We start from the raw sequence: 27,661 nt of genomic DNA on the forward strand, positions 1-27,661 counted from the left end.
TACCTGAGATGATCTTTCATCTGTGGTCTGTATGGACACCCATGCTCTGTATTGTTGGATCCAGAGGCTCTCAAGGAAATATTCTGTCCACTGTTTTGATGCATAGGGTTTGACACAGTGTGAAACTGTCATCTCAAGTTTTGTTTTTAGGCCCCTTCTTAAGGAGAAAGACATCTTTTGAGGACTAGTTTTTTTCTAGTTTGTCTGTATCCTGTCAATATAATCTTTCATCTCGTGTAGACATGACTTAATAATGAGAGATCCCTGTGGATTAGTTGTAGCCTCAGTGTCCATGAAATGAGAGAGGATAATGGTTATTTTAGGATTTTTTTTAAATCGTGGTAAAAGACATAACAGAAAATTTATCATTTTAACCATTTTTAAATGTATAGTTCAGTTGCATTAAGTACATTTACATGGTTATGCAACCAGAGGATTTTTTAAAAGTAAATTTTTCTGCACAAGTGTTTCTATCTTGCCTAGTGAGAAATTTCTCCCCGGAAAACCATATATCTTACCCCAAGGACAATATAAGTAAAATGTGTTTGCTAAAATAACTGAGCACATCAATTTAAGTTTTTGCAATAAATAAAAGACTCAATGTTACAACTGCCACCAAATCTGTTACTAAATCTGTCAGAATTCTAATTTAGCTACTGCATATCACACCCTATGAATGCAGCCTTTCTTGTGGCACATCTTCACGTTTCCCATTTCTGTTTCCTAAGTAACAGTCTATTTCTAGGTAGGCTGCAAGACTGAAGGCACTCAACTCAGCATGCTTGGTTCTACTAATTCACTGCAATGATAATGATTGCCTGTTCCACTAAGATAGGCTACTTCCAGTTATCTTCCGTGTCATAGATTTCAGCTTCTAAAAAAGAAAAGTGGTTTTATGTGGTACAAATAAAAATGGTAAGGTATTAAGAACTCTAAAGGTTTTAATTACTTATAACCTGAGAGGTAGGTAGGTTGTGCCTTCCCCATTTTACAGACATGAAACCTGAAGCTCAAAGCTTAAATAATAGTCTCACATTACAGCTGGATTTCATCTAATGTTGCCTCGCTATAGAGTACTATAGGGTGTTAGAGTCGAATGCCATTCTTAGACTTAGAGGAAGATAAAACTGCAGATGGGAAGCCTTTATCACATATGTCTGAGAGTTTTGAAAAATAATTGAATCCCCATGAGAATGATACAATGCTCTTGGTATGGGTTTTCCAACATGTTTCATAGGAATTACTTTGCAAAACTTTGAGATAATCATTGTAGAATTGTGACTTCTCAGGGGAGGGTTTAACTGACAGATGGTGTCTTAGTCTCCCTTCTTCAAAAGTTGAAGATAGAAGCCAGGTGTGGCAAGTGTGCCCCTGTAACCCCACCTAATCTAGAGTCTGAGGCAGGATCCCTTGAGCCCAGGAAGTCCAGGCTGTAGTGAACAATGTTCAAGCCACTGCATTCCAGCCTAGGGGACAGAGTGAGACCTCTTTAAAAAAGGAAAGAAGAGGCTGGCATGGTGGCTCACACCTGTAATCACAGCACTTTGGGAGGCCGAGGCTGGCGGATCACCTAAGGTCAGGAGGTAGAGACCAGACTGACCAACATGGAGAAACCCCTTCTCTACTAAAAATACAAAAATTAGCTGGGTGTGGTGGTGCATGCCTGTAATCCCAGCTACTTGGGAGGCTGAGGCAGGAGAATCGTTTGAACCTAAGAGTCAGAGGTTGCCTTGAGCTGGATTGTGCCATTGCACTCTAGCCTGAGCAACAAGAGTGAGACTCCATCTCAAAAAAAAAAAAAAAAAAGAAAAGAGCACCAAAAAAAAATTGTGAAGAGACATGAGACATTCCTTTCACATTGTTTCTTGGCACTACTAAGTATAACAGTTTTATGATTTATATTATTTTATTCAAAAGAAGTTTTCCAATCTTATTTTCTTCCCAAAAACAATTTTTAGTTCTAGGACAAAGGATTTATTAATTTTACATAATAAAATTATACAAATATATGTACAGTGTTTCTGTCCAGTGGTGTTTCTTCCTTCCAAGTACACAGACATTAAGTACTTTATTTAATAATACTCTTAACAGGCTTTGGTGTAAGCCACTGCCTTTGCTCCTGGGAATACTTTGAATGAATATATCATTCGCCATTTCTTTATCTCTTGGTTTTCAGGAAAATTTCTTGGGTTCATCTAGCTAAGTTAAGATACATAATTTTATTTTCATTACTTTTCTGCATTTTATTCTTTTATGGAAATATTGCCCTTTATACTGTAATTTCAAAATCAGTTAAACCCTACTGATTTAGCTCAGTAATCAGAATGAATCTTCCAATTTTCAAATGATAAAAACCAGACAACAGAGAAATGTAACTGCTTTTTCCCAAACTCCCAAAGGAAAACATTAGAGCTAGGATTACATTTACATGTATTTTTAAATCACGTACTTTTGCAACAGATGACACATATTTGAAAAAAAGTTTTCCTTTTCTCTTAATTCATCAGAAAATTACATGGGAGAGTTCATGGTTCCAGGAGTTTAAGATGAATATACACTTTGAGTTCAAAAATACTTAATAGTCACTGTAAAGATACTAGGTGCACTTCCTGGCTTAGAGATAACTGTGTTCATATTACTGAATCCAAAGACTGTAAAGGAAGTGATTGCAAGTGTGTTGTATTTACTACCTATAGTATATATATTCCATAATGTCTGCTCACGCAAGGGATCAAGGTTGTGCACTCCTTATGAGAATCTAACTGATGTCTGATGATCTGAGGTATGACAGTTTCATCCTGAAACCATCTCTCTCCGGACCCAATGCCCCTGGCCCAGAGAGGGGACCTCTCTCTTGCACTATAGCTCTTTGTTTACGTTGTCCTAATCACCTTCTTTTGGAATGTAAACTCATGGGTTTGGGAGCAGAACAGAGAAGATGTCTTCTCCCCCCTAGTTTCCCTAGTAACTTAGCTGAATGTTGAGATACAGGTGATTAATTATGGAGAAGCTCTGGGAGACTATTTATTATGTAGACTTAATGCATTTTTAACATATTTATTCTGCTGTTTTCCTGTAAATGCCATTCTTTCAGATCAGAATCTGAAACCAAAGAGAGCCAGCCAATCACTTGGGCAGGATTACAAGGGCATCATTTTAATGTATTGACTTTTTGGTCTATTTCTGTATTTAAATCTAGGATTTCCATTCAATCAATATAACCCACTAATTGAATGTTAGACTCACATTATAAAAATGATTTTGAAAAGAAAATAGGAGAGATTATAGTAAAGCTCTACTTTTCTTATGTTTTATTCCTCAGTTTTGTTCCTCACACAGGGATACAGGTTTGCCCACAGGGTGGTGGTTCTTCATTTCTGCTGCTGTGAGTAATGACTGTCCACCGTCTGAAGCAGTTGTCATGATAAACCGGGTGATGCCGTTGAATAGACTGGGTTTGGGCACCACAGGGTGAGAAGTCTAGGTCACTAGTCATAAACAGCTTTGTCCTAGGAACAAGAGGCTTGCTGGTTGTCATCTGTCTTTGCACAAACAGCTCATCCTGGCACTTAAAATGATTGGCATAAATTGGGTCAGGTATTAGATTGAATTATATGAAATTGCCCTACTTGTCCATTTTTGACCTAACATGACAATTTCATGTTGTTCCGTGTAACACAAAGCACAATGAAGAAAACCTGTTCAAATGTTAGTCTCTTGTGTAATTTTTACATTTTGTAATTAAAAAATATTACCAGTTAAAAACCGGTTCAATAGTCTGTGAGAATTTATACCATTCACACCTTTCCCTTTCAGAAGCATCATTATTCTAGGCAAAAATGACATAGAGTAGAGATGGATTCTAGGATTTCATAAAAAAGTTAAAGTTCAAAGACATCACAAAGTCCTAACAACAGTAATGCCAAAGTCTTTGCAGCATGAAGTCTGCATCTGAAAGAGGAGTGATTATGGGGAGAAGGGAAAGGGATTTTTGGGGATAAGATAAGCTCTGGAGGGGATGTAGGATGAGAGTCTACAGGCAAGGGCCTGTCAGGCAGACCTATAGGTGTGAGAGAGCGCGACTTAGTCCCACAGAAGCAGTGATGATGGAAATATACCTTAGTGCTGAGCTTGGCTCATCTTCCAAGCAGCACAAGTAGGTATCTGGGGAGACAGGCACATATGTTTTTCCACTTCCACTTACCCCAAAAGGATGAATTCAGACTCACACCCTGAAAGATCATGCTATGTGCTGACGTCTGAAATCAGGTACCTGAGGGATTCAATTTTTGCTTTGCTACTAGAGAAGTAAAATTCAAATGTCCTAAAAAAGCAGTTCATGCCTTGGTTGATAGTATTGAATTGTAATCAACTTAATAATTAGAGTGAGAAACACTCATCAGATCCTTTGATGGCTTGAATTATTGAGAAAAGGGCGTAGGAGTGTACTGAATCAAAAAACAGGTGATGAGGTGTGAGACCATGATAACCAGCTAAGTTTAATTAACTGAGATCATACAGTATCTTAATGACATCATTTGGCATATTTGTGTCATTGAAACAATATAATAAGTATAATAGAAGTAGCTTTTCCTTGGATCTTGTATTTCTCATAACTAAATTATATTATTAGAATTTTATCCAGCTACTTAAGAAAATCTTCCTGATGGCTTTTAAGTGTGATGTTCCTGAATCTTATAATAATGATTTTCTATTCTTGGCTCTTTGGGTTGCTTCTGCCACTTCTATTTTGAAAGAACTTAATAATAACCACAGGGTTAATAACAACATCTAATTGTTGAAGGCTTAATGGCTAGAGTATTTCATTGTGACTTTTCGTGTAGACATAGAAGGATTTTTTACTTTTTACAAACTCACAGGTTATCTTGTGCCAGCTTATATATATCTGGAAGAGGAATTGTATGTATTTGGCTGACTCCATTTCGCAAGTGTCTTATGAATCTCTGTGGCAAATTGATATATCCATCCATGGTAGAAGGCAGGAGACTGCCATGGGGATTTGTCTCAAGGATCATCAGGGTCCTCAGTATAAGAAACCTGATGTTACAGGCCAGGTGCGGTGACTCATGCCTGTAATCCCAGCACTTTAGGAGGCCGAAGTGGGTGTATCACCTGAGGTCAGGAGTTCAAGACCAGCCTGGCCAACATGGTGAAACTCTGTCTCTACTGAAAATTACAAAAATTAGCTCGGTGTGGTGGCATGCGCCTGTAGTCCCAGCTACTCAGGAGACTGAGACACAAGACTCACTTGAACCCAGAAAGCAAAGGTTGCAGTGAGCTCAGATTACGCCACTGCACTCCAGCCTGGGTGACAGAGCAAGATTCTGTCAGAAGGAAAGAAAGAAAGAGAGAGAGAGAGAGAAAGAGAGAGAGAGAGAGAGAAACCTGATGTTGCAGAGCATTGTAATGAAGTAAGAATTTCCTAGAGTATATTGTTGCCAAATAAACTAAATAGTATGAAGAGGTAAGACAAAGTTATAGGCCTAGGCAAGAATGGAAAAGAAAAAAGGAATCATTAATGTTGGGGATAAAAGGACAGATATTTATCAAGTATTTACTGCTTAATAGCAAAAGAAACATACTTTTTTTCTAGTTGAGGATTTTCATGAGTTGTTTTTCAGGATATAATTGAATGTATACAATTCCTTACCTGTCGGTACAACATGCGTTGGTTCCCCTTCACCCCACAGATGGCAAGGTGAATTATGAAACTTATTTAAAAACATATAGCTAGTCTACTCTTGGAAGGTAGAGATATGTCCTTATTTGAAATGGCTTGCAGTGTTTTTCAAGGAGATTAGCACCTACTGGACTCTTTCTGTGCCTATTAAAACCGGAAATCGGAGCTGGATGTGGTGGGGCACTGCTGTAGTCTCAGCTACTTGGGAGGGTTACTTGAGCTCAGGAATTTGAGGCCAGCCTAGGCAACATAGTGAAACCACTGTCCCTAAAAAACACATTTTTAAAATAATAAAAATCAGAAATTGGTAAAAACATTGCAAAAAAGAGGGATGGTGAAGGTAAGCATTGTCTATTTGGGGATTGACAGATTATGCCTAAAATTTTAAGATTCCTAATGATGACTTGCATGTATTTCCTATAATGTGCTATTAGTTATTTCTCATTGCATCTAAGAACTTTATTAAGAAGTACCTAGTGGCCGGGCGTGGTGGCTCATGCCTGTAATCCCAACATTTTGGGAGACCAAGGCGGGTGGATCATGAGGTCAAGAGATCAATACCATCCTGGCCAACATGGTGAAACCCCATCTCTACTAAAAATTAGCTGGGCATGGTGGTGCACACCTGTAGTCCCAGCTACTCAGGAGGCTGAGGCAGGAGAATCACTTGCACCTGGGAGGCGGAGGTTGCAGTGAGCAGAGATCGTACCACCGTACTCCAGCCTGGTGACAGAGCAAGACTCTGTCTCAAAAAAAAAAAAAAAAAAAAGTACCTAGCATGGCAAATAGCAAGAATCAATATTTTGCTGCTTTAGTGGAGGAGACACTATTATTTTTTATTTTATAAACAAAAGTAGAATTTTGTGTGATAAGTTTTTTCTTGGAGCATATTCTCTTCAAAAATAAATGTGGAAAACATATTGTTTTCTTCTGCTACAATTGATACCCAAAAAAAGCTTTGTGAAAAGAATGCCAAGATAGTGTCACTACTATCGTAAAACTTTAAAAAGTGAATAACAATGTGAGAGAAGTTAATACTTAGCAAATGGTTTTTCCCCAAACTGGAAAAGCTTGTACAAGAATATTATCTGGAAACTATTTAAAACTTTAAAAAGTGACTTTGGAAAGAAAATTGTTATAGAAATTTGCCTTTTGTAAGATGTTACAGTTAGTTAAATATGAACATAATGTGAAAGTAAATGAAACACAAGCTGCCCTTTTGCAATAATACTGTCCTTTCGAAATTTTTTGAGAGGCCTTTTTCCCAGAATAAGCATGACTCTTAACAGAGGACTTTCCGCTCTATATTGCGTATGAAGTGCGTGCCCATGTTAATGGTCCAACTTCAGGCATCTTTTGTGCCATCATTAACAACTGGAACATAGAAAATTGTGAACAGAAATCGCCTCTAGGCATCTCTCACTTGTTATTGCCTAAATATTGTGAATGTAACATGCATTTTTCTGATGAGAAAAGAAATACAATTTTTTTTTTTTTTTCTGGAGATCGAGTCATGCTCTATCGCCCAGATGGGAGCACAGTCGCACACTCATAGCTCACTGCAGCCTTGAACTCCTGGGCTCAAGCAATCCTCCCTGCTTAGCCTCTTGAATATCTGGGACTACAGGCACACACCACTATGCCTGGCTAATTTTTTTTTTTTTCTTTTAAATTTTTGTAGAAACGGGATCTCGCTATGTTACCCAGGTTGCTCTCAAATTCCTGGCCTCAAGCAATCCTTCCACCTTGGTCTCCCAAAGTGCTGGGATTACAGGTGTGAGCCACTGCACCTGGCCATATTTATTTAGAAATTAAAACAATTTAAATTGTTTCTAAATCATCTATAATCCCTACCATCTCTGTATAACTATGTTAACATTTTGGTATTTATTATTCTGGTCTTTATAAACCCTAACGTATGTGTGTGTTTACAAATGTGGCATTTCATTACATATGCGATTTTACAATCTGATTTACAGTTTAAATCAGAAGCATTTTTGAAACATTCTTCTGCAATAGTTAAGATGGGTATCCTTTATTTAGGATTTCTTCATTAAGGATTCAAACATACTTTTCCACCTCTCCCCACCACTTGTCAATGTCATGGGCAAAGAAATCATGGTTTATTTTATGTTTTTGATTTTTCTATCCTGCCCCTTCCATAGGTGGTTTATGTTTTAGTTTGCATTTCTTTGATTACTGGTGATGTTACACATTTTTATATACTTGTTAGCATTTTCCTTTCTTTTGTCAATTACATATTCTGACATTTTCACTGGGATGTTTCAGTTTTTATAAATAAAGTGTACTTACCTTTTTCTTGTCAAATATGTTATAGATACTTTTCCATTTTGACATTTGCCATTTGATATCATTATCGGCTTTGTTTATTTAAATTGTTGTTTTGAGAATGATGGGTTCAGAAATCTTCCTATTACAGAGAGTTGATTTTGGGATAGCCTTAGGTGGTTCCGTCAGATCCGCACCAAAATGGTTTCAAATACCCAAGTGACCTATAAACTGTAAATTCACAAGACCCAGTGAACCCTAAGGTCTGAGCTCTGGGGCATAACCACAGCCTCAAAGCTAGGGCAGGATTAAGCCAGCTCAGATGCACTCAGCCTGTAGAATCTAACTAGGTCAGTCTGCTGTGACTCTCAGATTGTGGGGCTATTTTTGTCAGTGTCTCTTCTGCCTATGAAAATTAGAATTGAGGAAAGTTACAGATGCATCCTATATGGTTGCTATTAGTGAAATTATATACAGAGAATGTAATTTGAAAACAGTTGATACACTGACATTATTTAGAGACTTAAAGGACTGTGAAAGATACTTCTAGCTATCACACCTGCAACTCTCCTGTTTGCAGGGAGCCTTCATCTGATATGTGGTAGCCTTCTGTCCTGTTCTTGCTTTTGCCAAGGAAGGAGCCTTCATTCTGGTGTTCATGATTTTGCCAGGCACATAAAGTAGTTCTTCATTAAGGATTTTTCGCCTTTCTTTCCCCTCCCCACGTCACTTTTATTCAAATATATAGCTCCTAGATTTTTGCATTGACTTTAGTGAACTGAGCAGATAGCTGCTCTAGTTCTTCCTATATCTAGGATTTAGAGAATTTTCATTTGCAATCAGTTGCACTTGTTCTTACAACAGTTTGTGTAGATACAGCAGCAAGCAGGCTGTGAAGGTTTATTACTCTAATTGGTCCATTAGATGTACTTGATGTTTCACAAGCTTAGGAAGAGAAAAAAATGTTTATCCACATCAGACTTGTGGAGCCTACTAATGGAGTTTAATATCTATTTTTGCCATCTGTGAAAATGCATTATGGGTTCTATTTAAAGCATTAAAAAATCTGAAGTGGAATTGATCATTAAGTCATCAAACTTAGTTACCTTCTACTAAGGCAATCAGGTGACCCTCTAAATTTGATTTCCCCTAAATTTCCAATTAATGTGTTTATCCTGGTACATTTGATTTACAAAGAGAATTTACTACCACATGGTATTCATTTTATGGGAATGTCGTGTTGAAACAATATCATGTAACTATATCTTTTAAAGACAATCCTGCAATAATAAAACTAACAAACATAATGTAATGACATTTGTAAAGTGTATCCCAGAACTACCCCTAGATTAATAAATATTGAGGAAAAGGAACATCCTCAGTCAAGTAAATTTAGAGACCTTATTGAGTTGTTTGCTTTACTGTAAGATTCCTCAAGACATTTAATATATGTGTTTTAATTCTCTAAAAGAAGAGACACAATTCATACCATTTTTCAAATACATTTAATATCAGAACCTTCCATTTTGGAAGAAAGTACCACTCAGAGGACACACTTGGTAAATCCTGTGCTACAGTAGAAGCTTTGGAATAAGTGATTAAGAATATTAATATTATGATTCACAGTTTAAGAATCATTGAATATGGGTCTGGGCACAGTGGCTCATGCCTGTAATCCCAGCACTTTAGGAGGCTGAGGCTGGAGATCACTTGAGGCCAGGAGTTCAAGACCAGGTTGGGAAACATAGTGAGACCCTTGCTCTACAAATAAAATAAAAATTACCTAGCTGGGTACTCTCCTGTAATCCTAACTGGGAGGCTGAGACAGGAGGATCACTTGAGCCTGGGAGTTTGAGGCTGCCATGAGCTATGATAACACCCCTCCACTCCAACCTGGGTGGCAGAGTGAGGACCTTGTCTAAAAAGAAAAAAAAAAAAGTCAGTATTGTGATTGACAGTTTAAAGAATCATTGAACAAATATCCATATTCAAGTACAGAAAAAAACCCTCAGTTGATTAAGAAAATGACTTTGCAACCCCAAATTCTGTTGTGCAAGATATTGGTGAAGAAAACTGAAGAATTCTACTTATTGTCTAAGAGTTTAATAATTTAGGTGGCAAAGAAAGCATTAAATAAATACATCTACATCATACCAGAATGACCATAGGCAAAGAGAAATGAGACTCTTTTCTTCCATTGCAAATGGCCCTCACAACAATAATGATGCTGTTATGCCAGGATCCAACTAAAGAAGCCTTTACTCCATGATTCAAAATTATTATACTTTACTCTTTAATAAAAGAATGTTTAGTTAGCTTTTATTTTACTTTAGGAGAAAAAGTATGAGAAATATTTCTTTTTGCTTTCGTGTTTAAGAATAGTGCCAGTTTTTAATTGGGCTCAAGCTGCTCAATGTGAGGTCTGTCCTGGCCCTAGAAGGGGAATCCTGGACTCACTTGAGATTGATATTTCAGGGCTTCACTTGAGCCAAGAATAAGAATCTCAAGTCAATTGATGCATGGTCTCATGAAATTGCTCCCAGAAATTCCCCCAGCTCAGCACCCGCTGCTCTAGATAAGAGATTCTATTACCCTTTGCCACACAGAGCCAGCAAGTTTCACCTTCAAATTGCTCTTTGCTCAATTTTCATATTTATTTCTGACCAGTTTTGTTTTGTTTTTTTTTTTTTTTTTGAGACGGAATCTCGCTCTGTCGCCCAGGCTGGAGTGCAGTGGCCGGATCTCGGCTCACTGCAGGCTCTGCTCTGGCCAGTTTTAAATTAGGCATCTGACAGTTTATTCCATCTGATCAAATCAAATTGATTTTTTTTTTCTGTTGAAAAAAGGTTTAAAATATCTGAAGGTAGGCTACTATGTAAAAGAATCCATTTTCATATTTCCTCTGAAGTTTAGAGCAATACAGTTGTAATAGAAATGGAGAAGGGAGTAGGTAAGAAGTTTACTTTCTTTTTGTATCTTTTGCTTTGGAGAAAATGTTAGTGTATTTTTAGAAAAACTTGTTGTTGTTGTTGTTTTGATGTGTTTTACGTTCAATTTTTTTCCATTTTAACTAATGTTCCTGTGAGTATAAAGGAGCCAAATGTTGCATTCATTTTTTTCACTATCAATAATAGGGATTCGGTGGCCTTGGTTTAAATATTTTTAAATTTAATTTAATTTTTAAAATACTTTTATATCAGGGGTACATGTGCAGGTTTGTTATACAGGTAAATAATGTGTTGCCAGGGTTTGGTTTATAGATTATTTTGTCACCAGGTAATAAAGCACGGTACCCAACAGGTAGTTTTTTTAGTCCTCACCCCCCTCCTGCCCTTCACCCTCAAGGCGGCCCTGGTGTCTGTTGTTCCCTTCTTGGTGTTCATGTGTATTCAATGTGAGTGAGAACATGAATTATTTGGTTTTCTGTTCCTGCGTTAGTTCACTTAGGATAACTGCCTCCATCTTCATCCATGTTGCTGCAGAGGACATGATGCTGTTCTTTTTTATGGCTGCGTAGTATTCCATGGTATATATGTACCACATTTTCTTTATCTTGCCTACCATTGATGGGCATCTAGGTTGATTCTATATCTTTGCTATTATGAATAGTGCTGTGATGAACATGTGCATGTGTCTTTTTTGAGATGGAGCCTCCTTCTGTTACCCAGGCTGAAGTATGGTGGCACGATCTCGGCTCACTGCAACCCCTGCCTCCCAGGTTCAAGTGATTCTCCTGCCTCAGCCTCCTAAGTAGCTGGAATTACAGGCATGTGCCACCACACCCAGCTAATATTTTTGTATTTTTAGTAGAGACGGGGTTTCACCATGTTGTCCAGGCTGGTCTCGAACTGCTGACCTCAGGTGATCTACCCACCTCGGCCTCCCAGAGTGCTGGGATTACAGGCATGAGCCACCACACCCAGCTGTATGTGTCTTTATGGTAGAATGATTTATATTTCTTTGGGTATATACCCAATAATGGGATTGTTGGGTCAAATGATACTGCTATTTCAAGTTCTTTGATAAATCACCAAACTGCTTTCCACTGTGACTAATTTACATTCTCACCAGCAATGTATAAGTGTTGCCTTTTCTCTGCAACCTAACCAGATCTGTTATTTTTTGACGTTTTAATAAGAGCCTTTCTAACTGGTGTGAGGTAGTATCTCATTGCGGTTTTAATTTACATTTCTCTAATGTAAATCTTTTAAAAATTTTTCACATACATAATGTCAGACCTACAGAAAAACTGAAAAGTTGCAAGAATAGTACAAAGAATTCCCATGTACCCTTCACTTGGATTTTTCAAATGTTAATAATTTAAAACGATTTTTGTTGTGGGTCCCTAGTAGCTATATGTATTTATGGGGCATGTGAAATATTTTGATACAGGCATATAATACATAATCACATCAGAGTAAATGGGGTATTCATCACCACAAGCATTTATTCTTTCTTTGTGTTACAAACAGTCCAATTATACTCTTGGTTATTTTTAAATGTACAATAAATTGTTGACTGTAGTCAACCTGTTATGCTATCAAATACTAGATCTTATTCTAGTTTTTTTTTTGTACCGTTAACCATCCCTACTCCCTCCATCCCTACCACTACCCACACTACTTTTCCCAGCTGCTGATAACCATCATTCTACCATTTATCTCTGTGAGTTCAGTTGTTTTAATGTTTAGCTCCCACAAATGAGAACACACAAAGTCTATCTCTTTGTCCCTGGCTTATTTCACTTAATTTCTTTCATTTCCATCCATGTTGTTGCAAATAGCAAGATCTCATTCTTTTTTATGGCTGAATCGTTCTCCGTTGTGCATTTATACCACATTTTCTTTATTCATTTGTCTGTTGTTTGACACTGAGGTTGCTTCCAAATCTTGACTGTTGTAACTAGTGCTGTAATAAATATAATAGTGCAGATATCTCTGATACATTTGATTTCCTTTCTTTTGAGTATATACCTAACAGTGGTATTCCTGGATCATATGGTAGTTCTATTTTCAGGTTTTTATAGAACCTTCATACTATTCTCCATAGTGGTTGTACTAATTAACATTCCCACCAGCATTGTACAAGGGTTTCCTTTTCTCCACATCCTCACCAGCATTTGTTATTGCCTGACTTTTGGATAAAAGCCATTTTAACTGGGGTGAGGGGATATTTCATTGTAGTTTTGATTTGCATTTCTCTGATAATCAATGATGGTGAGCACCTTTTCATATACCTATTTGACATTTGTATGTATTCTTTTGAGAACTGTTTATTTAGACCTTTTGCCCATTTCAAAATCAGATCATTAGATAGTTTCCTATAGAGCTGTTTGAGCTCCTTGTATATTCATTATTATTCCCTTGTCAAATGGATAGTTTACAAATATTTTCTTCCACTCTGTGGGTTGTCTCTTCACTTTGTTGATTGTTTCCTTTCCTGTGAAAAGCTTTTTAACATGAAGTGATCCCATTTGTCCATTTTTGCTTTGGTTGCCTGTGCCTGTGGGTATTACTCAAGAAATCTTTGCCCAGACTAATATTCTGCAGAGTTTCCCCAATGTTTTCTTTTAGCAGTTTCATAGTTTGAAGTATTAGATGTAAGTATTTAATCCATTTTGATTTGATTTTTGTACATGGCAAGAGATAGAGGTCTAGTTTCATTCTTCTGCATATGTATATCCAGTTTTTCCAGCACCATTTATTGAAGACACTGTCCTTTTGCCAGTTTATGTTCTTGGCACCTTTGTTGAAAATGCATTTACTGTAGATGTATGGATTTATTATTGGGATATCTATTCTGTTCCATTGTTCTGTGTGTCAGAATAATTTTTATGCCAGTACCATGATATTTTGGTTACTATGACTCTGCAGTATAATTTGAAGTCGAGTAATGTGATTCCTCCAATTTTGTTGTTTTTGCTTAGGATAGCTTTGGTTATTGGGGTCTTTTGTGGTTCCAAATAAATTTTAGGATTGTTTCTATGAAGAATGTCATTGGTATTTTGATAGGGATTGCATTGAATCTGGGTACTATGGACATTCTAACATTTTAACAATATTGATTTTTCACATCTATGAATATCTTTCCAATCTTTCTTGTTTTGTGTGTCCCCTTCAATTTCTTGCATTGGTGTTTCACAGTTTTACTTGAAGATATCTTTCACTTTTTTGATTAAGTGTATTTCTGGGTATTTTATTTGTAGCTATTGTAAATGGGATTACTTTCTTGATTTTGACTGTTTGCTGTTGGCATATAGAAATGTTACTGATTTTTGTATGTTGATTTTGTATCCTGCAACTTTACTAAATTTGTTTATCAGTTATAATAGTATTTTGGTGACATCTTTAGGCATCTCCAAATATAAGGTCATATCATCTGCAAACAAAAATAATTTGACTTATTCCTTTTCAATTTGGATGCACTTTATTTCTTTCTCTTGTCTGATTACTCTAGCTAAGATTGCCAGTACTATGTTGAATGACAGTGGTGAAAGTGGACATTCTTGTCTTGTTCCAGATCTTAAAGGAAAGGCTTTCAGTTTTTCCTCATTCAATATGATACTAGCTGTGGATCTGTCTTATATGGCTTTTATTATGTTGAGGTATGTTTCTTCTATTCCCAGTTTTTGAGGATTTTTATCATGAAGGGATGTTGACCTTTATCAAATGCTTTTTCAGCATCACTTGAAATAATTATATGTTTTTTTATTCCATTGATATGATGTATCACACTGATTTTTTCATATGTTGAACCATCCTTGCATTCCTGGGATAAATCCCACTGGGTCATGATGAATGATCTTTTTAATGTGTTGTTGAATTTGGTTTGCTAGTATTTTGTTGAGGATTTTTGTGTCAATGCTTATCAGGAATCTTGGCCTGTAGTTTGTTTTTTTTTTTTTTTTTTTTCCTCTTTCTTCCTTTCTTCATTTCCTTCTTTCTTTTTCTTTTTTTTTTTTTTTTTTTTTTTTTGTTTGTTTGTTTGTTTGTTTGATTGATTTTGGTATCATGCCTCTTAGAATGACTTTGGAAGTACTCCCTCCTCCACTTTTTTTTTCTGGAATAATTTGAGTAGGATTAGCATTAGTTCTTCTTTAAATATTTAGTAAAATTCAGCAGTGAAGCCATGGAGTCCTTGGCTTTTCTTTGCTGGGAAACTTTTTACTGTTGCTTTGATCTCATTACTTGTTATTGGTCTGTTCAGGTTTTGGATTTCTTCATGGTTCAAGTTTGGTAGATTTGTGTGTCTAGGAATTTATCCATTTCTTCTAGGTATATTATTGGTGTATAGTTGCTCATAGTAGCCTCTAATGATCCTTTGAATTTCTGGAATATTGGTTGTAATGCTTCCTTTTTCATTTTTATTTGGATTATGTCTCTTTTTTTCTTGTTCTGGCAAATGTTTTGTTGATTTTGTTTATCTTTTCAAAAAACCTGTGCTTCATTTTGTTAATCATTTGTATTTTTTAAAATATGTTATGTTTCTGTTTTTGTTTGGTTTGGTTTTTTTGTTTGTTTTTGTTTTTGGTACAGACACGGTCTTGCTGTCTTGGCCAAGCTGGTCTTGAACTCTTGACCTCAATCCATCTTCCCACCTTGGCCTCCCAAAATGGTGGGATTATAGACCTGAGCCACCATACCTGGCTGCTTTTATTTATTTATGCCCTAATTTCTTTTCTTCTACTAATCTTGTGTTTGGTTTGCTCTTGCTATTCTTGTTCTGTACGGTGTCGTTAGGTTACTTGTTTGACGTTTTCAACTTCTTTGATGTAGGCACTTAGGGCTATGAACTTTCCTTTTAGTACTGTTTTCACTGTATTCCATAGGTTTTGGTATAATGTGTTTGCATTTTCATTTGTTACAAGAAATTTGTTACTTCATTGACCCACTGGTTATTCAAGAGCATATTGTTTAATTTCCATGCATTTGTGTAATTTTCAAAATTCTTCTTGTTGATTTCTAGTTTTATTCTATTGTGATCAGAGAAGGTCCTTGATATTATTTAATTATTTTTGAATTTTAAAATACTTGTTTTGTGGCCTAACATATGTTCTAGCCTTGAGAATGATCCATGTGCTGAGGAGAAGAATGTGTATTCTACAGCTGTTGGATGAAATGTCCTATAAATACCTATTAGATCAATTTGATCTATAGTGCAGATTGAGTGTGATGTTTGTTGATTTTCTGTGTGAATGATCTATCCAGTGCTGAAAGTGTGGTGTTGAAGTTTCCAGCTATTATTGTAATGGTGTCATTCTCTCTCTTTAGCTCTAACATTTGCTTTATATTTCTGAGTGCTCCAGTGTTGGGTGCCTATATATTTGCAGTTGTTATATCCTCTTAATGAATTGACTCCTTTGTCATTAAATAATGACCTTCTTTGTCTCTTTTTATAGTTTTTGACTTGAAATCTATTTTTGTCCGATATAAGTTTAGTTACTCCTCTTTTGAGGGTTTCCATTGTCTAATCTATAGACCTTATAAATATGTCATCATTTGTCCCAATAATATATTTTCTAACAAATGAAAATCAAGATTATGTATTGTGCTGTTATGTCTCTTTAATCTTTATCACTTCCTCTGTGTCTGTCTTTGTAGTTCATAATATTACATTTTTGAAACATTCAAGGGCAGTTATTTTGTAGGACGTCTCTCAATTTGGATTTGCCTGATATTTCCTTATGATTAGACTGAGGTAATATATTTTTTGCCTGAATGCCACAGAAATGATTTTTTGTTCTCCATATATCACATCAAGAGGCACATGTTGATTTGTTCCAGCTTTAACCTCCATCATGTGTTTGAGGTGGTATCTGCTAGGTTTCTCCACTATCAAGTTACCAATTTTTCCTTTTCAATTAGTAAGTATCTTGTGAGGAGTTATTTTGAGACCATATAAATATTCTGTTCTTTCTTATATATTCATCTGTTAATTTTAGCCTTGATGATTCTTGCCTGAATCAATTAGTATTTATATTGGTTGCCAAATAGTGATTTTAAAAAATTAATTTCTTTTACATTTATTAGTTCACTTTCTACCATAAAGAAGAGGTCTAATTTCTCTCTTGTTTATATCAGTGTAGACTTGTGAATATTTATTCTATGGGTTATAAATCTTTTTGCTAATTACATATTTTGATGCTCAAATTGTCTCAGACTTGTATGTATACACACACACACACACATACTACACATACACAGCTAAAATGTACACATACACTAACTGGTCTTTGCTTTTAATATAACTGATTCCTTTTCTCTGTTACACAGTAGAAATCCTGGAGCAGGTGTCATAGATTAAGAATTATATGTTCTAGTTCTGCTTATCCATTCACTAGTCATATGAAGTTGAACAAATCTCTTATATCCTCTATTTCAACTTTTTCTATGTAAAAAAAATTAGGAAATAAATGAAGGTGATCTTAAAGAAACTTTCATTTTTGAAATTCTATTATTTAGTGAGTTAAAATGTTTGTAGTTATATTTTTGTAAAGTTTTCAGAGAAAGTACCTTAAAAAGAACTTCAAAGCCACAAAAATCATTAGAATTTAATTCTAGAAGGTACTTTAGAAATTATCTAAACTGTGGCTACTGCAACTAAGAAACTGAATTTTTAGCCGGGCGAGGTGGCGGGCGCCTGTAGTCCCAGCTACTCGGGAGGCTGAGGCAGGAGAATGGCGTGAACCTGGGAGGCAGAGCTTGCAGTGAGCTGAGATCCGGCCACTGTACTCCAGCCTGGGCGACAGAGCGAGACTCCGTCTCAAAAAAAAAAAAAAAAAAAAAGAAACTGAATTTTTAATTAGTTTAAATTTAAATAGGCACATGTGACTGGAGGCTAACCTACTGGACAGCACAGCTGTTGAGAATAAATGACATGCCCCATGTTACATGTGTCCTAGTGTCAAAATCAAAGCAGGATCCCTTTGCATAGTGCGCACTCAAGTAAATTAAACCAGGCTAGGGAGGAGACAAGGGCACTGTGCAGGACACCTTACATTTATTTGATGTGCAGAAAAGACTGGACCATAACAAAGATCACTGGAAAACAGTCCATCCTGAATTGCCCCACAAGCTTTCTGCTCAATGCTATGCTTTCAGAAAAGAATGTACATGTGGAATTGGTAGTATCTAGGCAGAGAAAGAATACAAGATACAATTTGATGGTTTCATAGAATGTATGTTTCAGCAGAAAATGATGAAACATAAGTACCATCAAGAAGCAGCAGACTGGCCGGGCACGGTGGCTCACGCCTGTAATCCTAGCGCTGTGGGAGGCCGAGGCGGGCGGATCACGAGGTCAGGAGATCGAGACCATCCTGGCGAACACGGTGAAACCCTGTCTCTACTAAAAATACAAAATAAATTAGCCGGGCGTGGTGGCGGGCGCCTGTAGTCCCAGCTTCTCCTGAGGCTGAGGCAGGAGAATGGCGTGAACCCGGGAGGCGGAGCTTGCAGTGAGCCGAGATCGCGCCACTGCCCTCCAGCCTGGGCGACAGAGCAAGACTCCGTCTCAAAAAAAAAAAAAAAAAAAAAAAAGGAAACAGCAGATTGCGCTCATAAAGGAAGGGACGTATACCCGCTTCACTGCCACGTGGGCAAGGAGGATCCTGCCCCGAGTAGAGCTGCTGATGATGGCTAAAGGCTGATTTTCATGTTCTCTCTTCTCCTTTGGGAAGATTGTGTATTGAAAACCTCTTTGTCAAAGCATATAAAAATAAAGGATTCCTCCATCCTGAAAAAATAAAAATAAAAATTAACTAAACCAACTTTCTCATATACCTTTCATAACTGATTATAATTTTTGATACTAAAACTCTGGCATATTAACTTTGTAGCAGATTATTTAAATCACAGGAGGTTGAACACGATGTTGTTTAGCAGTATGTTTATTACATTTAAAAGAAAGTTTAAAGATCAACACATCAAGAAGGCTGATCTGCTCTCAGTAGTTAATAGTAAGAGCTCTAATCTGAGAGTTTATATAACTTGTTTTCAGTAGAGATGCTTTTGTTAGAGAATCTACAGTACTACTGGCAACATTTATATTAAAATGATAATATATTCTCCAAAAATGCTAATTCTCTTGTATGTTCAATTATATAATTTATGTTTACAACCTTTTTATAAATGCTCTACCAAGATTTGTGTTTGCTTTTAATGAGAATATGCAATACATTTAGATAGTAACTCACCTACAGTGTTGGTAAGAGAGTAAACTGGTAAAAACTGTCAGGAAATTATTTTGGGTGCTAGGTATTAAAGCCCTAAAGCTATTCCTACTTTTGACTTACTGATTCCCCTTGCAATCTAATCTGCAGTTAAAGATTTATGTATAAAGTCATAGCAAAAATTGAAATAACTTGAATGTACAGAAGGTGAACATACCTAGTATATTTGGTACATCTATGAAGAGTTTTTATTGACATGGAGAGTAATTATAAAAATTTTAGATTGGCCGGGTATGATGGCTCATGCATGTAATCCCAGACTTCGGGAAACTGAGGCGGGCAGGTTGCTTGAGGTCAGGAGTTCAAGACAAGCCTGGCAACATAGCAAAACCCCATCTCTACCCAAAATACAAAAATTAGCCAAGCATAGTGGTGTGCACCCGTGGTCCCAGCTACCTGGGAGGCTGAGGTGGGAGGATCACTTGAGCCCAGGGGGAGATTGCCATGACCTGAGATCGTGCCACTGCACTCCAGCCTGGGTGACAGAACAAGATGCTGTCTCACACACACACACACGTTTTAGACTGACATGCAGCATAGAAGACAATATTTATATAATAAACTATGTAAAATATAGAGAGACAGTGTGATTACATCTTTGTCACACTGTCACAGATTTTACCTTTTTGATGCGTCTTCTTTTCTTTCTTGATTCTTTTCCTCACACTTGTTTGGTGCTCAGGCCGCTCTGTTGCAGTAGTACTCAGCCAACTGCCAGGTGTCATCCAGTCCATTAACAAGCGCTGTTGGCTCTACCTCCAAAGTATCACAGTTGTCTACTTATGTCCATTTCTGGTCCAAACCACATCTGCTGTCTCCCCAGATTATGACGTCAGTGACTGAACTGGGCTCACTGCTCTACACTCGCCCCTGCCATGTGCTGACCTCCAGTCAGTCTCTACGCAGCAACAAGTCACCTTTTAGACTAATAGGACAGATTTTGGCACTCTTCTCCTTAAAGCCTTTTATCTGCCAAAGGTTGCCCATTGGTGTTAATATGAACTACAATTCCCTGCATTTGTTCTTTTTCACCACTTTTTAACCCAGAGTGACTTTCTTTCCACCCTTTGAATATTCATTTTCACTCTAGCCTCAGGGTCTTTGCCCTTACTCATCCCTCTGTCTGAAGCACTAATTTCTTACTGGGTCCTCTTTAACCTGTACTGCTACTTTCTCAGAGAGGCCCTCCCTGACCACCCCCACAAACATCTCCCACCCCCAATATTGTTTTTTTCATAATATTGATCTGATTTATTAATCTGTTCTCTCATATATTATCTGTCTCCATCCAGTGGATGTAAGAGTCTTGAAGAACAGCTCCTGGAACACAGCAGGCATTTGGTAAATGAGAGACACTAGTAAATGAATCACTGCCATCAATCAGGATGAAGCAATAAGGGTTCTCTTTGGCAAAATATATCACAATTCTTTTTAAATGTTCCTAACCAAAGATTTAGCAATTCCTCTTGAGGAATTTACCCTTCAGACATTGATAAAGTTTGCACAGCTCTATAGGCAGCCTTGCTTTATAACATTGAAAAACTGGAAACAGTCTAATTTTGGGAATCTGCTACATAAGTTAGTGCTTCCCTACAATTCAATATTATACAGCCATTAATAAAGACATTTTAGAAACATACTTTTTACATGGAAGATGTCAGATATCAAACAGATTCTAAAATAGTTTTACATGGAAGATCCCATTTTTATATTATATACATGTACATATTTATACTTTAAAAAATCTACAAGAACAGATACTAAAATATTTAAAGCAGCTATGTCTGAACTTTGAGATTGCAGCTTGTTATTATATACCAGTGCCACTGGAATTGACTCGTACTGGAAGGTAGGCCGTGGCAGTTCAGGCGTTTCTTGAGCTATACACAAAGCCTTTCAGGGACTAAACAGATGCGTGTGATAACCCTCTCGTCCTGTGGTGATGCTGTTAGTGTTAGCCACAATGTGTTTGTGGCTTCTATAGAGAGAACACAAGCACTTCTGTTTGGGAGAACTGAGATGTACTTTAGGGAGGGTGAGGGCATGTACCTTGGCTCTTGATGTGTTTGGAAGATTTAACAGAGATGATTGAAGAGACATTTCAGGTGGAAAGAAGAGCCAGCATGAAAGAAGGAAACAGACAAGGAAATCATGAGGCATGTTAAAGGAATAGCAAGTACACACATTCTGTAAAACCATGGGATATCTGGGAATGGGAAATCATTCTTGAAAAGTAGAAGGAAAGACATTGCAGTGACCTTGATTTAGTGGGCACTTGGAAGATATGATTTGAGCAGGGGAATGATGAGCTACTTGAGCTGTTTTTGTTTTGTTTTGTTTTGTTTGTTTTGTTTTTTAAGGGAGACTAATCTGACAAGTTATAGGAATGAGTTGGTAGGCTAAAGCTGGAAGCAAAGTGGTAATGCTGGTTTGAGCCTAGGCTGTCAAGTAGGCTGCATGCAAATTAGGTTATAAGGAAGAATTTCTTCTTTTGGGTATATTAGACTTGACTTTTTTCTTCCCTCTATTCCCCAGTTTCATTGTGGCATTACTGGCTGCTACTCACTAAGGAGAGTGTATTATCTAGGGCTAGTGGTTGGGAGCAATGAGTGAAGTTCATAGCCTGGGATATACCTAAAAGGAAACATCAAATTATGTGTGTTTTTTAAAGTCAAAGATATTTTGTCCAAGAGTTTCTTATACATACGGATAATGTATTTTTGTTCCCTGTGATGACACAGGTATTTTAGCCCCATATTCTGAAGGCAAATAACTGAAAGATTACATTGGTTTGGTTTAAGGAAATTAACAAATGTCCCTTTTGAAAGTAGGTCAAGTTCCTTATTTTAATTTCTAATCTAACATAGGACTCCAGCTGTCAGGCTCTCCCATTAATCCTCTGTATCAGTGAAATCCTCTCTGAAATACTTTGTAATTAATTTGTAGAAATTAACAGGAAAAGGTAGCGAGTTCAGATAATATTTGACTACAAGTTTCCCATGTGAAAGGGGACAATTAAATCTTTGAGCTGTTGTTAAAAAAAAAAATGGTTGAGAAATAGTATTTTGGCAGAAATTCTTTCCGTTGAAAGAAGCAATTGACTGTTGCTAGAAAGAGTCTAGCGTTTGACTCTTCCCGGGTTTCAGCCCCAATAATCCAGACTGGGCAACCTGATTTTGCTGCAATGTTCCATAAGAACTTTTGCTTCAATCATAAACATTTAAAAGTGGCTTCATTGTAATTATCCCTAAACCAGTATGAGTCTCACAAGTGCCACAGGAAAGCCAGTCATAGCTAGTGATATGCCTGTAGTAAGGGTAGGAAGAAGAGTGGGAAGGCTTGATTACAGGCAGAGTAGAAAAGTATTAATATAGAAAATAAAAGTATCTCTTGTTATAGTTTTGTCTGCTTTTGTGAGGTTTAGATGTTTCTGCAATTTGAGGATTGCGTGCAAGATTCCAGGGTAATGTAAATGCAGATTTTGAGAAACAATCACATGCAGGGTACGTTGGTAACTGAATCAAGTGAATGTCTCCTAAATAAACAGCATGGGTAGCTTTTGTCACTGTCCAAGGTACTATAAATCTTGGGCTTAAAAAAAAAACCCAGCAACTTCCTTTTCCAGCATCTTGAAGAGTGTGTCCTCTAGAGACTCTCTAAAGGAAAAAGAAAAGAGAATAAGATAACTGTTGAGAAGGAAAGTAAAACCTGAGTGCCAGATTACATTGTAAATGTTGAAAGCAAACAAAAACCCTCCAAAAGCTCCACTTACTACTTTTCAAACACAAAAGCAATGGCAAATAAAGAACTACGATTAAGAAGGGAGTCCAGAGCAAGTGATGTGCTGCAGTACTCCTGGGCTGCCATTGGAATTTGAGACAATTCAGATGTGTTCAAGTAAGACCTCCCGTGATCATAATCAGCTTGGAGCAAATGATAGCCTGGGTGAACAGGGTCCTTTAATAACGTATATTATATGTGTGCTTTTAGCTTTTCAATTTTTCAGCAAAAAAAGCACCATCTTCTTTATAAAATGAATCTCTGCTTTTACTTTTCTATAACCATAAATAAAACATAAGTGAAATCTGTTTCTCAGAATTTGCCTCTTAAAATAACAATAGCCAAGTTCCCTGGCATTTATGTTAGATAAACACAATTCTACCAAACACCAAGAGTTTAAACTGTACCATTTTGATAATGATGATAACGACATTTAGTATATGTGATTCTAGTGTAAAATATGTGAAACTCTGCAAGGAAAAAAATTTTAAATTCTTGTAAATAATGAGAATACACTGTAAGTGCATTTTTTTTTTTTTTCCAGAGGAAGTGCTTAGCCTATCCATATGCTTTCAGTTATCTGGTAGAACAACTAGATCTTCATCTTTTCATTTTTACGTTCACTATCACACACACACAAAAACGCACACACACACACCTTCTACTCCTGCCACCTCTGATGTATTCTAAGGAATACAAAAGAATGCAGGAGGACACAATTCTTTGTGGAATAAAGCTTTGTTGAAAGCAAGCAGAGGAGGGTGGGGAAAATGAGATGTTGGCCAAAGGGTACAAAATCTCAGGCAGGATGACTAAATTCTGGAAACCTAATGTGCAGCATGGTGACTATAATTAACAATACTATATTGTATACCTTGAATTTGCTAAGAGAGTAGATCTTGTGTTCTTACCACACACACAAAATGAGAACTATGGGAGGTGATGGAAGCGTTAATTAACTTGAATGTGGTAATTGTTTCATAGTGTATATGTAGAGCACATCATTATGTTGTACACCCTAAATAGATACAATTGTTATTTGCCAATTATACCTCAGGAAAGCTGGGGAGGAGACAATAAGCAGGAATACTACTGCATATCTCATAACCTCATGGAATTCTTGCTGCAACTTCAGAGTTCCTGTTGTACAAAAACCAGTTTCTCTATTAGTAGCCAAAAGCTAAGAGGGAGAAACAGGAAAGAAGAAAGAACAAAAAAGAGCAAGGTGTCAGATTGCAGATTTGATGAGAGAGAATCGGAAAGGATGTGAACAGCCTCCACGTGTTACTAGGGCAAGACAAGGCTTTCTTCAGTTTCAAGGGTAGCAACATAGCCTTAAGAATGGAGGAAAGAGCTGTTGAATCATGAACTTGACTAGAGAGCAGGGTTAGAACGACTCTGAAGAAAGCAAGTAGGCAATGAATTCATGCACAAAAGGGGAGGATGTGGACCCGCAGAGTTCTCCCTGAACTCCTCTGTAGTCAAGTTTATAATTCGCCAACTCCCATTACAAAATGTTTATTGTATTTTATATTTGTTAGGGATTATTGTGTGATCTTGACTTGAACCAATTTTTATTTCCCCTTGATTTCCATTTCTTTACATTAAATTGTAAGCTATCAGTTTGGGCTTCATCCATCTGCCAGTATCCAGCACTGATGTCGTTTTGCTATATAGTATATTGAAAATGAAACCAGGCCAGGCGCAGTGGCTCATGCCTGTAATCCCAGCACTTTGGGAGGCTAACACAGGAGGATTGCTTGAGCCAGGAGTTCAAGACCAGCCTGGGCAACATGGCAACATGGCAAAACCCCTTCTCTACCAAAAAAAAAAAAAAAAAAAAGCTGGGCATGGTGGCATGCCCCTGTGGTCCCAGCTACTCGACAGGCTGAGATGGGAGGATCACTTGAGCCCAGGAGGCAGAGGTTGCAGTGAGCCAAGATCACCCCACTGCACTGCAGCCTCGGTGACAGAGTGGGACCTTCAAAGAAAGAGAGAGAGAGAGAGAGAGAGAGAGAGAGAGAAAGGAAAGAGAAAGCAAGCAAGCAAGAAAGAAAGGAGGGAGGGAGGAAGGAAGAAAAGGAAGCCAGGGAGGGAGGGAGGGAAAGAAAGAAAGAAAAGAAAAGAGAATGAAACCAAAAGTGGGGTGATAAGCTGATACCTTAATCTTGAGAAAATACCAAGAATGATTTAGGATCATGCCTGTTTCTACGACAGTGACTGTGCAGTGTACAGTTTAAGATAATGCGTAATTGACAGTACCCACTGCTGCATGCACTGGGACCAAGAAATTGGCTTGAGCCGCTTGTCATATACAAAAACCTTTATTCTCTTTTCTCTCTTGTTGGCATTCAGCTGTTTTTCTGGATGAATTCACCACCATTTAGTTTAAAAAAAAAAACAAAACTGTTTTTCCTAAGGGAAGAGTGGTGCACTGTCTCCACACAATGTCCTCTGTCTTTCCCTGCCTTTCTTCTCTCCTTGTGGTACCAGTCATTTCCCATCAGCAGGCAGCACTGGCCTGAATGCCTTTGTTGCTCGGAAGTGAGAAGTCACCTCCTTACTTAGAGGGAGGGTAGATGCTACAGTGGAACATAGTGCAGCCAGTTCCCGACTTAGGAGTTTTCAGCTTTATGATGGTGTGAAAGCCATAGGCATGCAGTACAAAACACACTTTGAGTACCCGTACAACAATTCTGTTTTTCACTTCGGGTACAGTGTTAAATAAATTACATGAGATATTCAACACTGTATTATAAAATAAGCTTTGTGTTAGATGGTTTTGCCAACTGTAGCCTAATGTCAGTGTTCTTAGCACATTTAAGGTAGGCTAGGCTAAGCTATGATATTCAGTAGGTTAGGTGTATTAAATGCTTTTTCAACTTACAATATTTTTAACTTATAATGGGCTTATCAGGACATAACCCCGTTGTAAGTTGAGCAGCATCTGTATAGGGATTAAGAGTCTGCCACTTAACATCTTCAACAGTTCTTCTGTATCTCAGAGTTTCCTCATCTGTAAAACTGGCGTCATAATAGGGTTATTGTGAGAGTAGACCAGTTCATCTGTGCAAAAGCCCTTAGAATAATATCTGACACATAATAGATGATCAATAAGTTTCAGCTGCCACCCACAACAAAGAATTATTCAGTCTAAAATGTCAGTATCAGTACCATAAGAAGGATAAAAAGAAAAAAAAAGTCAGTAGTACCAAGGTGGAGAAGCCGTGCACACGAGGTGTTGCCCATGTCTATATAGGCTACTTTTGAAAATGGAGTGGGTGGGGAGTGGTGGTCATACCCTCTGATGCTGGGTCCCTGGGGCTGTAGGGGTGGTGCTGGGCTGGATCTGGCACTCCACTGGCTCCTCCTAAGGAGTCTGTAGTTCCAAGGGTATTAACAAGGTTAGTTGCCAAGTCCAGTGCCCGCGTTTGATCCTCACACGTCTTAGAAACCATGAGTGGCCAGTCTCTTTTTTGGGTCAGGTCCAGCTGCTCAAAGGGGCTAGTTCAGAGGGGTTTGGCAGGTTTTATTTTCTTCTAAAAATTGTGTTTTCCTTTTCACATTGGGCCCACTGCTCACCCAAACTCATTAAGTTAATTGGTTTTAATCAAAGTGTTTTGGCCCCCAGATCACATGTTTTTAAATGCTATGAGGGCAGGGCAAGGATTTAACCTGATCCTTTCTCCTCGGTTCCCACTCTATGACCCTAAACAAAAAGCCCTTTTAAAGATAATCCCAAGTCAAAAGTGTGGTAGTCATGTTGAGTTCACAGTTTACAATGCAATATATCACTGACTAAAAAAAAGATAAACTCCGAGGACCAATATTTAACGTATATAGAAATAACTTCTAAAACTTTAGCATTTAAATTCACTACTTCTTCCTCTCCCCTGTGAAAGCCTTCAGAATTATTCAGAACTTGCTAAAAGCAAGTCAAGTTTTTGGACCTTCTGAACAGGGCACCTAAACGTCATTCCATACACTTTCTCAGTGACTGCGTGTCTGTTCTCAGCAGTGAAGGGAGAACAGAGGCCACTCTGCCTGACTGATCTTAAATGATCGCCTTTTTCAGATGCTTTTAGTATGGGAACAAAATCAGCCATAACCCTCAGGGTTTTAAATGACATTGTTAATGCATCAGGAAGCCCAAAGACAGAAAGTCTGGAGAAGTAGTATGTAATATTTAGATGATTTTGGTAAACAATTAAGTTTTTAATGTATGTTTAATGTGCATTCTGTTTGGGGTCTCTGAGTTTGAATCCCTGAGACTGAGCTGATGTTTAGCAACCATTTCTTAACCAGGAAAAGCCTCCCCTACTCCCAGCCCATAGCCATTTGAGCTTCACTGGCTTTTTTGAACAGACGCCTTTCCCAGTTTTTGCTTGGTTCAGTGAACACGGTTACTGTTTAAAAACAGTGGCTGTCGAGTCGTATGTCTCACCACCCTTTACTCTCCTCCTGAGCTACCTCACGCTGTGTGAGAGATAATACTTAGCATGATTAAACGGCCCCTTCACTGATATTTGGTCTTTGCCTGGCTGAGGGACGCAAAGCAAGAAGAGGGAGACATGCAGATATGTTGCAGGATATTCAAGAAAGAAGGATTTTAGCATGGAAGGCACTAAACTGGACTGTAAGTTCTTGGGCTCAAAATGTGT

The 27,661-nt window shown here is 37.5% G+C and overlaps 1 protein-coding gene across 12 annotated transcripts in view; it reads left to right on the plus strand.

Moving 5' to 3' along the window:
• The window catches only part of MAP7 (microtubule associated protein 7), a 210,319-nt gene that overhangs the window by 57,841 nt on the left and 124,817 nt on the right, over positions 1–27,661 (plus strand). Inside the window, exon 1 of one of the 12 annotated variants that reach the window (XM_050787944.1) lies at positions 25,147–27,636. The exons of 9 other annotated variants lie outside the window; for them this stretch is intronic. In XM_050787944.1, the coding sequence (XP_050643901.1) occupies positions 27,615–27,636 (22 nt within the window). In that variant the 5' untranslated portion in view covers positions 25,147–27,614. Of the gene's footprint in view, positions 1–25,146; positions 27,637–27,661 lie in introns of those variants that run through there. 2 more of the 12 variants (XM_050787950.1, XM_050787945.1) reach the window with 2 other exon arrangements.

Source organism: Macaca thibetana, chromosome 4 (assembly GCF_024542745.1).
Source record: "Macaca thibetana thibetana isolate TM-01 chromosome 4, ASM2454274v1, whole genome shotgun sequence".
NCBI classification, from domain to species: domain Eukaryota; kingdom Metazoa; phylum Chordata; class Mammalia; order Primates; family Cercopithecidae; genus Macaca; species Macaca thibetana.